The sequence below is a fragment of the Chiloscyllium plagiosum genome, unplaced genomic scaffold (assembly GCF_037043375.1).
Source record: "Chiloscyllium plagiosum isolate Xiang-an unplaced genomic scaffold, Cpla_swu_hap1 HiC_scaffold_13, whole genome shotgun sequence".
In the NCBI taxonomy this organism is placed as follows: domain Eukaryota; kingdom Metazoa; phylum Chordata; class Chondrichthyes; order Orectolobiformes; family Hemiscylliidae; genus Chiloscyllium; species Chiloscyllium plagiosum.
This window is the reverse complement of record NW_028270151.1, coordinates 30,704,603-30,717,055: the sequence shown is the minus strand read 5'-3', so window position 1 is coordinate 30,717,055 and position 12,453 is coordinate 30,704,603. Positions and strand designations below refer to the sequence as shown.

Below are 12,453 nucleotides of genomic sequence, written 5' to 3'. Positions count from 1 at the left end.
ATTCTTATCTTGCCTCCATCTCAGTGAATTTCAGATGTCTGCACTACCTTCACCAGCCTTTCAAACCATGTACATGGCATTGTGCCAACAGTGTCTCACTCCATTTGCAAATTGTTCAGACCATTGCTGATTTTTCATTTTATCACCATCATTTTTGGTTTGTAGCTATGACTATGAGCCAAGAACTGAAGATAACCCTTTCACTGCGAGCAGCAGCTTGTATTAAAGAACAAAGCATATTTAAACTGAGTATATACACCTCATTTATTTTCCCTTGTGATTTATTCCTTTACTGTGTCTGTTTGGTTGTCGTCTTTGAGAGAGAGTGGGGGCTTGAAATAAAGAGGAAGACATTTAAACAAGGTAATTGAATTACTTTGCTAAAGTTGCTGCATTGTTAACACAAATGTTACTGGCCACTTCTCAGCCCAAGCCTCGATATTGTCCAGACCTTGTTGCATTTGAACATGGACTGCTTCATTATCTGACGAGTGGCAAATGCTGCTGAACATTGTGAAGTCATTGGCGACCTTATGATGCAGGAAAAGTCATTGATGAAGCAGCTGAAGATGGTTGAGCCTAGGACACTACCCTGAGGAACTCCTGCATACATGTCCTGCACCTGAGATGACTGACCTCAAACAATTAATGGTAGGGTGTACAGTTGATGCTGTCTAATCTCTCATTGAAAACCACACAGACAACATTCTGCCAAATAGGATCTTAAAAATTAAATGTAATGGGATACAGAGGAATGTGGAAATTGGGACCCAGTGACAGGAAACAAAGGTAAACAGTTGACAGATGTTTTATGAACGGAAAGTGATTTCCAGTGGTGTTCAATAGTGCTCAATGCTGGGTGCCTTGCTACTTGTGTGTAAAAAGCTTAAATTTAATGTAGGAGACATGATTGGAAAATGTCGACAAAAGCTATCTGGATAGTTGTTAGCAAAGAACAAGTGCAAGGTAATATCAATGGTTTAAGTGAGCAGAAAAGTGGCAAATGAAATTCAATCCAGAGAAGTGCAAGGCAAGGGAATACACAATCAGTGAGGGTATCTAGAGAAAATTGAGACACCATGGAGTGCAGATCTATAGGCCCCTGAAGGTGGAAGGACAAGCAGATAAAAGGTGGTAAAGAAAGTATTACATGGGACGTTTTCCTTCATATACTGAAGCAATCTATGTCCAATTGCAGCAAGATCTTAAAATTAAACAGCAATATTAAATCAATGTTCTGGAGTCATAAAAATACTGTGAATACAAAAAGGTTGGAGGTTATGAATGCTATGGCAAGTAACTCACCCGGTTCCCCAAAGTCTGAACGTCACCTACAAAGCACAAGTCAGGATTGTAATGGAATTCCCCACACCTGCCTGGAGGAGTGCAGCTCCAATTCCACAAGCAGCTTCACTTCATCCCCAAATCGCAACCTAGGTGATTGGCAGCAATCCACAAACATTTGTTCCTCCACCAACTGCACACTGCAGCACATTATATACCATCTACAAAATGCACTGCAAAAATTCACCAAGACTCTTCAGCAGCAGTTTCCAAACTCCACAACTTAATTGCTTTCTGGAAGGAAAGGACAGCAGATTTATGGGAACACCACCACCTGCAAGTTCTCCATCAAGTCACACATCATATTTTGGAAACCTACTGCTGTTCCATCATTTTTGCTTGACCAAACTCCTGGCAGTCAATCCTACCAACATTGTGGGTGCACCTACACTAAATAGACTGTAGCTCACCACCTTCTCATGTTTACTAAATGCTCGACCAGGCAGCGAAGTTCACATCATAAGAGAAAATAATAAAAAAGATTAAATTTTGCTTGATTCCATAAAGCTGCTTTGGTGAGAACACTGGAATGGGGAGTAACAGAACTAAGTCTAACAAACATGGAACTTCTCGTCATTTCACTTCCAACCAGGAAACATAGGACAGAAAAAAAAATCTAAAATGAGTAAGAATCTGTCTATAATTTGGAGCTGCAATAAAACATCCTAATACAATTAACTTGAATTGAGCAGGTGTGTACAAATTAGGAGTCTCAAAAACTCAGCTGACTTTCCTTAGCTGGTGTGCATTCACTGTACTATACAGAATAATTGCAACTTTGCATCCAGAAGTCAACACTTCAAACCTACACTATAAATACTGCTATGGAGAGTATCATTTGTCATTACATACAGTAGAACAAAAATAAATTGACCACTAAACAACCAGCAACACGGGAAACCTTAATAATGCATTGCTTATATCATATTTCATCCAAGAAAACCACATTGTGAGGAATAACTTCTTTTTCCTTGGGGAGGGGGGGGTTGTGTCTTCGTCTGAATTCATTAAGTACCAAAAAACTCCTTTCTGTGCCTAAAGCATTACAAACAATTCAAAACCAACCATCTAACTTTACATCTCATAATAGTTGCCATTGAAGAGTACCTGAGAAACCAAATTCCACACATTGTCCTTATCTTCTATGGCCCAATACTATTTCTAATCCAAAAAAACCAACCAGTTCTCTTCTGAAAACAGTAAGTTAAAACTTAAGCATATTTGCGAGAAATCTATTCCACTCCATTGCAAGATAGGAATATCATTCACTTCCAGGAATTTGTTCATACATGTTCGTTTAAAAATGGGAGAAAAAAAAATGAAGGACACTCAAGATTATACAGAATAACAAAATCCTACTAATACATAAATCAATCATAAATATACCTCTACATGGAAGTGGGCTGGGTGGATTTCAGCTTAGTAAAATAGCTTGCAGGAGAAATGAAAAGGAAGCTGGTAGGTCAGATATTATGCTACTTGAAAAGGTTCCCCAGATTCTATTCAATCATACTGGAATCCTTCAAATTCTCATTAGCATTAAGAGAATGGATTTTAGAAGGACGGTTGATTCCTTTCAAGTACTATTTCCCCCCCAAAAGCGATACATAACAGATGCTGTGATCGAAACCAATTGGCTCATGAACAGAGCATAGGATTTCAACTGCAGTGTGATATCCAATTACAGTGCAAGGAAACAGCATACCCTGTTACATTTAGCAAAGATAATTTTAAATTACCAACATCTCTCCATCATCCACTCCCTCAAAAAAGCCATATCTAATTTCATATGGATTTTTCAGTGCATTCTCCCTGAACACAGGAGTAACAGAACCAGTCAATCTTACAGTACAGAAGGCCAATCAATCCACTATACTTCAAAACTCAGCATGTGTAAGCCACCAGAGTGGGAAGAGCACTCAAGATTATACAATATGAATAACAAAATCGTACTAATACATAAACCAATCATAAAACTACCTTTACATGTGAGAAGAAGCAAAGGTTTGAACACAAGGTTAGTAGATTTAAAACAAGAGGTATTGTTTGGTTAGTGAACATAAATAATAGATGAATATGCGTTTGGGTAAGTTAGGATATTGGCAGCAAGATATAAACTCAGTCTCATGAGGTTCAGGATAGAAGCTGATCAGAAAACACTGGATTAGTAGAAAGGAATTAGCAGTTGAGCAGAGGCACAAACAGGCTCAGATAGTGTTAGAAATAAATGGTCTTGGTGGCAGAGGAGATATGGAGTCAAGAGCTCAGATAGGGCACCATGGCTGCAAATATTCGGTTTCAGCCAAAGGCTGTTGCCAGGAAGAGCTATCTAATTAGTCTTAGGAGAAAGTGAGGACTGCAGATGCTGGAGAGTCAGAGTTTATAAATGGTGGCGGTAGAAAAGCATAGGTCAGGCAGCATCCGAGGATCAATGGAGTCAACGTTTTGGGCATAATACTTCTTCAGGACTGGGAGGAGTCCTGAAGAAGGATTGTGCCCAAAATGTCGACGTTCTTGCTCCTCGGATGCTGCATGACCTGCTGTGCTTTTTCCAGCGCTACATTTTACCAACTTCATCTAATTAGCCAGAGTGACTATTCCTTCTGCATTGTTGTCTTTTAAGTGCGTATCCAGGTCTCTTTAAATTTTGGAAAGTAACATCCCTGAACTGAGTTACTTCTTCCTCACTTCAAAACAACATATTTTCTATGTTTAATTAGTAATATAGTCCACTTAAATTAAAAAGTACAAAATCTCACACTACAAAGCAGAATATTCACATTACAAATGAATGAGACGCTACCTATAGAAAAACAACAAGGCTAAAGATGCTCCACAAATCAAAATGAATTGTATACACTGCCAATCTTTATCAAAACTCTGACATCCTTGACTGGTGTGCAAGTTCCTGTCAAATAATTAAAATACAATAAACAGAGCAGACATCTCATCACATGTGGAATGCTTTATCTCGGTTTGATAAACCAAGCACAGGCTGTGCATTATTTAAACATGTATTGCATATAAACGTAATTACTCAGTATAGAAATCATTCCATTGTAGACAAGTTAGAATTTTCTATAGTTACTAAACAAATATGCACTTATTCCCTCACCCTCCCAAAAGAACAGCAACTATACTAAGTCAGAACAAATGGAACAGTTAAGGATGCAAAGTTCAAACTCAACGGTGAAATTCTCTTGAAATTTTCCAACAAGTTTGCCAACTATTAAATAAAAGCACATTAACAATGGACCCCACCATACATTCCATCAGCTATTTGAATTTGTTTTGAAAATTCCTAATACAGCAAAAACAATAACCTGATAATGCATCAAAAGTCAACATACCTTCAGGTCCTATGTCATGCAGCATATTCAGAACAGAAATGGAAATGCAACACCACAATAGTAAGAATAAATGTTAAAAAGAATCACAACTTCATTATAACAGATATTCATCAGTAAACTGAAAGCTGCAGTCCAATGAAGGGTCCAGCAGCGAACGCACAGCTTTGCGATCAAAAAGGCATCACCTGAAACCTTTAATGGAGTACTGCCATGCAATTTACCATGACACATCCGTCACCTTCAATTACAACAGGGTGGTTCATTACAGAATGTCCCAATTTCAATCATTTGTCAATTTGCATTTTAAGTTAGATAATTGTCCCAAAATGCAGCGACTTTATTCGACTGACTTATTCACTAAACAAGTCTGGCTAGTTTTTCTTAATGATCATTCCAAATTGTTTTAATTTAGATTTCTAGTATTTACAATTGATAATTTATAATAGCAACATCAACTACCCTGATAATATGAAGATCCAAAAGATTAACGCAGCCTACAAAACCATACTTCCAGTTTAAAATGCATTAATACTAACTGTAAAAGAGCGACAGTCACAAATAGTTAGCAAATAGGTTTTCTGAAGTTATACAATGGGTCTAAAAATAGATCAAAGATTTAGCTTCTATCAACCCTGCCAAAAAATTCAAGTCAAATACATGTGAACTCAATGTAATTTCGTGGGCAAGGCAAGGTAGGTGCTGCCAAATATAGGACACAAGAAAACTCTCCATCTAGCCCACACTATTTGTTAGATGCACTCCATTCTCTTAATTGGTGAGTTTATTTCTCTATTTTGAATAAAGACCCAGAACCCAGTCTTTATATTTTAGGTCCTTGGAACCCAATTCATAGCTGGTATCAATGGACTTTAATATTAGTCAATTGGAATAATGCCAAGAAATCAGTTTTGCACATAAATTGTTTTTTTTTCATTTTGTAGATCTTACACCAGGATTTTGACTAATGGGAGACTCAATGGGTGGCATTATCTCTTTCCTGAAACACAGAACATGGGCGAATTAGTAAGGAATGCACAAGGTGCAAGCCACAATAAAGCTAGACAAGCTGACTTCCTTGGAGGAGCTAAACATGCTGGTTGATTGAAAGCTAAAGGAAAACAACAGGAAACCTTCAGTTAAATTCATTAAAAATTAATTTGGGTTTGCACTGGTACGGAAAGCTACATTAGCATCACCAAATTGCCTTTAAAAAACTCAAGGTACAACTCAGATACAGTTCTCCCATTCTTCCCACACCATCCCAAACTAGCATGTGCTATTTAGCTTATCAAAACATAAAACCCATAAACAACTTTCTGAAATCGATTGCATCTTTTCTTTATAATTGATAGTTTATCGCAAAAGGCAACTTAATTTATACTATTTGTAATGAAAATGGCTCTGCAGAAGAAAACTATCTTTAAAGAAATACCAATAAGACAAAATATGCAAAAGTAGGAACATTAACAATATTGTTTATTCATTTCTTTAGATTTGTGTCGATTACAGCAATGCAAATCATATCTTGCTTTCTTCATTTTGTCCCAAGTACTAAATTCTTGGCTGAACTTATATTTTGGTCCCTGCATTAACTAGCCCCAACAGCAAAATATTTCTTCCTCAAACACTAACGCAAACAAGTTTACTTAACATATTTAACACTTGACATTAAAAATTTACCCCAACCACCTAGCTGCAGTTTTTACATTTTCTAAAGAAACAAATTTTCCGTAGAGTCTTCTGCTCAAATCAGAAAACAAGATATCCAAAAGATGATGGTGTTTCATAACTATAGTCACAGTCCAAGCAACAATCTTGCCAATTTACAACATGAAATTAACTGCTTTAATCACCTTGGGTGGTGGGGGGGTCAGCAATGGAGGAGGAAGGATGTGCACAAAGCAGGGCAGCAGATCCAGAACTCTACAGTAATCTTCATGTAATCTACACCTGCCCTTAACAAAAAGAAACTTGCCTCTATTACTGTTTCCACATTAACAACTGAACTTTAACATTTCTGATTATCCATACACAAGTTTTAATAGAGTTTATCATTGCATACATTTTAGGGAAAAGTGTCAAGTCCTCACATAAACTTATTCCTGTTTGTTCCTTCAGTTAACATGCTATATTCTCCGGTAACTCTAATTCCATGCCACTTGTCATGCTGTCTATTGTACTGTCAACAGATTCAATGTAATTTTCCTGTGTCCATAATTTAAAAAAAACAGTAAAACTGATTCAAACAATAAGATGCAGCATACCATTTATAAATCTTTACTGATCCAATCATTTCACCTTTTGTTTACTACACAACTGAATTTCCATTCAATTACTTTTCAAAACCTGTTTTGTTAGAAATAATGTACACATTTGCAGCAAAGTCATGTCACCATCAGGTGGTGTCTATTCACATGTGCTTTCTAGAGAAAGTCTATGCTCGTCAGCCAGTTTTAGCTGCAAGTGATGGCAAGCCTACCAGATTTCCTGATGGGTCTACTCCTTCAACTAGAGGATCCTAGTATCCAGAGGAGCAGTTTATCTATGAACCACTTAAAACATCACTATGCTGCAATCGCTTGCCTTTCTTTATAGTTACATTCACATTTGGATGGAGATCACATATCCACAGTACGTTTGGAACCTTCTGCTAACCAATAAGACCTACTAGACACAAGTATTATTTAGTCAACAATGACAATTTAAATACTACAATACAACTTTTGCTTGTCAGAGCCAGTTAATGTTATTGGTTTGCTCGTGAACACTTGAAAGATTGACTTTTGACAGTTACTGAACCTTTTATATTCATTTTAGGATTATAACTATAATTAAACAGTGAAATGTACCTCATTTCATTGATATCAGCACTAACAGCCATTAAGTGCTGTGGCTTGACCAACAAATGCCAGCTGGCCAGAATGCTCACATCCCACAAATAAATAAAATGTCAATGTTAAAATTATTTTCATTTATGTATTTGAAGGTTCAATGCAAAGTAAGTTACAGCTGAAGACGACAGAGATAATTTTCTTTGCAATATTATTATATTTTTTCCTCTTCCACACCATCAAAATGATTTTAATCAACTGCACTATACTCCATCCAGAGTGTGAACTGCTAATTAAATTGAAGCGTCAATAAGTTTTGAAATCAGGAAAGGATTTTCCCATTCTGCAAAATCTAAATTTGACATCCAGAATTTTATGGCAACTCCCATTACCCTTACTTCTACTTAAAAACCATTAGTTATCAAGAAGTAATTTAAATCATTCGGCTTTCCTTAAAATGTCAGGGAGTACTTCCTTCAGCACCACTTCTACACGTGTCCAACTCAAACAGAGGTGACACACATCCGAAACTGTTTACATCCATAAATCACGCCCCTTCCTCCATAATGCTTCCTGTTCACCGCACACAAACCGCCCAAGTGCTCCTGAATGCAACCGAATCGCTTCATGCACACTGACATCAAGTTGTAATCCGATCGTTCAACACTATAAGGCATAGCTCATTGGAAACGCTGCACTCTTGTAGCCGTTCATTTCAGTGCTGCGGCGTTAAAAATGACGTGACAACGTCTCTCAGGTATTTCCAATGACACTTGACTATTCCCACTTTCTCTCCTCTCCGTGGTTCACAGACAGAATCGCAAGGCAACAGGTTGCCAGCTTACGGCGAGAGAATGGTATCGTGATCGGATAAGAGAAGCCATGGGATGCCTGCGTTGTTAAAACGTCAAACCTCTTTCTCTGTCCGGAATGTTTAAGTTCTGATCTTCAGAACAACCCATTGGGTATTGTTAACAGTTCTTATCGGCTGATGCTGCTGTTAACCCGAAAACTAATAAGTGAAGGCTTGATGTAGAGCGGTTTACGTACGTACCTATTAATGCTTGAAAGAGATTACTGCGGAATATGTTGATAACTCTCTCGATGGAGGCACGAAGCTGACGGTCTTCAGTCTTGCCAAGCTTGGCACGGTAATTCTCCAGGAGCTTCAGAGCTCGCTGAGCATCTGAGCAGAGACAGGGGGCAAAAATAATCACACACTTAACGATCATTACTGGCCCGATCCCGCAACAACTCACGAGTTACAACGTAGTTCAACTTTGTCCAGCCTTTAGCACTAGGCAGAAAATTGCAAAGATTACCTGCATTAAAATCGGTTCGTCTTAAAGTTCGTTTCAATGGCGTTAAATACAAAGTGTCACCGTACTTTGAAAACTTTCATTAAAAGATTATCCTTATATTAAGGTTAAATTAAGTTCAAAGTTTAACATGTTGAAACTCACCCTGCTTTCGAACCGGCATCGTCCTGTTTCAGATTTCCTTCACAGGTTAAAGTTCCTCCAGTTGGCAATTCCAGTTCTAAATTACCCTCCGAAGAGTCTCCGGAGGTAGGATCTTTTATCTTCTGCGCTTTCAGAAGGTCCTGACAATCTGCCAGAAACACAGGATCGCAACTTTTCCCTCCGACTCAGGGGGATGTGTAAATATTTAGTGCAATCGGTTTCACTGACAATCGATTTTCCTTCACAACAAACAGGCTGGGGCTTGTTTGGAGAACGGAAGGAGAGAGATATGTTTGGTTCCTTTTTAACATCAGCCCGTGTTTCCCTCCTGAAGTGGACTGACCGGTTTGTAAAGCATTGGCCTCAGGAGGACCACATCCCTGTCTCTCTCCCTCCTCAGCCTGGAATGCCGTATATGATCAGACAGTTCCCGCTGGTTACCTTGCCCGGTCCCGGCTGGTCTGTCCTACTTGTTCAAGGTGACTGCAGGAGGCTATTTTGGGGAGGGGGTCCTTGAGGGTGACTCTCCTAGTGTCTGCCCCTCACTCTCAGGGTCACCCACTGGATCCTTTGCTGGGTGTGGGGATTTTTCTTTGAGAAAGGGGTGTCCTCCCTCTGTCCTCTGCAGGGGATCCAGCGAGGGGCGGCCTCCCCCAACCCCCTTGTCTGTGCAGCCCAGAGCGCGGGGCCGAGCGTCTCCCTGTCCCCGCCCACCCCACCCCCAGTCAGGCGGGTTCAGGTTCGGGTTCACGCTCCGGGCTCTCCTCCCTCCTGGGGAGGTGCAGTCGTTCGTTCGTTCGCTCACTCGCCGCCGGTGAACCACTCCCCCCCCCCAAGCCCTGGTCTCTGTCCCTACCCACCCCGAGAGGTGGGGCCCTAAGCCGGCCCGGGCACCTCGCTGCCGCTCCCACCAAAACAAACTTTCCCCGTCGCTGCCGCCGCCGCCGCTCTTCCTCCTTCTGTTCCCGGTCACTGCCGGAGAAATCCCAAACTTTCCCCCAAAATGGCGACCGGGACCGGGAATCTCCACCACCTGACCAGACGCCCGCCAATCAGGAGGGGGCCTGAGGAGCGGGGGCGGGGCCGAAGTTCAAGGAAGGCCGCGGTGAGGCTGCATAGCGGCGCATCCCAGTTTTTAAACTGTAGACCTGTAGCTCTTAACAGTCTACTTCAAAACTCAATCACTGCCCCCTCTCACACCCTGCTTCAAAACTCAATCACTGCCCCTCTCTCTCACCCTGCTTCAAAACTCAATCACTGCCCTCTCTCTCACCCTGCTTCAAAACTCAATCACTGCCCTCTCTCTCACCCTGCTTCAAAACTCAATCACTGCCCCTCTCTCTCACCCTGCTTCAAAACTCAATCACTGCCCTCTCTCTCACCATGCTTCAAAACTCAATCACTGCCCCCTCTCACACCCTGCTTCAAAACTCAAATCACTGCCCCCTCTCACACCCTGCTTCAAAACTCAATCACTGCCCTCTCTCTCACCCTGCTTCAAAACTCAATCACTGCCCCTCTCTCTCACCCTGCTTCAAAACTCAATCACTGCCCTCTCTCTCACCCTGCTTCAAAACTCAATCACTGCCCTCTCTCTCACCCTGCTTCAAAACTCAATTACTGCCCCTCTCTCTCACACAGACACCCTGCTTCAAAATTCAATCACTGTCCTCTTTCTCTCTCTCGCCCTGCTTCAAAACTCAGTCACTGCCCCCTCTCACACCCTGCTTCAAAACTCAATCGCTGCCCCTCTCTCTCTCTCACCCTGCTTCAAAACTCAATCACTGCCCCTCTCGCTCACCCTGCTTCAAAACTCTATCACTGTCCCCCACTCTCTCAGACACACACACACCCTGTTTCAAATGTCATTGTTCCTCTCTCTCACACACTATGTCAAAACTCAATCACTGCCCCCTCTCTCTCAAACCCTGCTTCAAAACTCAATCACTGTTACCCCCCCCTTCCACCCTGCTTTAAACATCAATCGTTGTCCCCCTCTCTCACACCCTGCTTCAAAACTCAATCACTGCCCCCCTCTCTCGCTCAAATCTGCTTCAAATCGCAATCACTGCCCCTCTCTCTCACACCCTGCTTCAAACAGCAATCACTGCCCCCCTTCTCACACCCTGCTTCAAAACTCAATCACTTCCCTCTCTCTCACATGCTGCTAACCTGGCTCACAGGTTAGGTGAATTGGCCATGCTAAATTGCCCATAGTGTTAGGTGTAGGGGAATATGTCTTCGGCCCCGCCAGCCTCTCTCTCTCTCTCACCCTGCTTCAAAACTGAATTACTGTCCCCCTCTCACACCCTGCTTCAAAACTCAATCACTGCCTCTCTCTCTCACCCTGCTTCAAAACTCAATCACTGTCTCCCCAACCATCTACTTCAAAAGTCAATCATTGTCCCTCTCACACCCTGCCTCAAAGCTCAATCGTTATCTCGCTCTCACATCTTGTCTCAAAACTCAATCATTATCTCTCTAACACCCTGCTTCAAACTAAAATCACTGTCCCTCGTTTACATCCTGCCTCAAAACTCTTTGTCCCTCTCTTACTCACTGGCTCCAACTCAATTACTCCCCCTTCCTCTAACCCTGGTCTAGTCACTCCCACAGACCTTGGCTCCAACTCAATTGTATTGCTCACTGCTCAATCAGTATCCCTCCTAGACTCAATCATAATTTTGGAATAACTAGTGGAGTATCAGAAGGATCAGTGTTGGAGCCACGATTATTTACAATACATATTAATAACTTGGATTACATAGGTAAATCTGCTTGCCCCAAGTTTGTAAATAACTCAAAAACAAACAAGTAGTGAGGAGATAATCAATCAATAGGGGGATATAGACAGGTTAGGTGGGCAAAGTTTAGCAGATGGGATATGTGAAGTAATGTGATGTTATGCTTTGGAAGGAAGAACTGAATATTATTTAAATGGAGAATGACTGCAGAAAATTGCAGCATAGATAGTTTTGGGGATTCTTGTGCAAGAAACACAAAAAGCTAGCGTACAGATTAAGCAGGTAACAGGGAAGTCAAATGGAATGTTGGTCTTTATTTCAAAGTGAATGGAGTATAAAAGTAGGAAAGTTTTGCTAAAACTATACAAAGCACTATTCAGACCACAGCTGGAAGATGACAAAAAGTTTTGGTCCCTTTATCTTAGGAAAGTTATATAGGTATTGGAGGAAGTTCAGCAAATGTTCACAAGATTATTTCCAGAACTGGAGTGATTTTCATCCGATGTTATATTGAGTGGTTTGAACAGATATTCATTGGTATTTTCAAGAATGAGAGGATAGTTTATTGAAACTTAGAATAGCAATTTATCATCACTTGTATTTATGAAAATACAGTGAGACATGTATAAATTCCTACAATTTTGGCACCATTTTAATTACAGAAATTAAAAAAGGAAATAATTGAGACAAAATTTGGACAAAGTTCATCTTCTGTTCCCTC

At 40.7% G+C, this 12,453-nt stretch overlaps 1 protein-coding gene across 15 annotated transcripts in view; it reads right to left on the bottom strand.

The window, feature by feature from the left end:
• The window catches only part of dlg1b (discs large MAGUK scaffold protein 1b), a 435,380-nt gene extending 425,692 nt beyond the window's left edge, over positions 1-9,688 (bottom strand). For 6 of the 15 annotated variants that reach the window (XM_087993451.1, XM_043702483.2, XM_043702484.2 and 3 more), the window contains exons 1-2: positions 8,989-9,685; positions 8,580-8,711 (exon numbers count right to left, since the gene is read on the bottom strand). In XM_087993451.1, the coding sequence (XP_087849577.1) occupies positions 8,580-8,711; positions 8,989-9,007 (151 nt within the window). In that variant the 5' untranslated portion in view covers positions 9,008-9,685. Of the gene's footprint in view, positions 1-8,579; positions 8,712-8,988 lie in introns of all 15 variants that reach the window. The other 9 variants (XM_043702479.2, XM_087993449.1, XM_087993452.1 and 6 more) reach the window with 4 other exon arrangements.
• Positions 9,689-12,453: the final 2,765 nt, after the last annotated feature.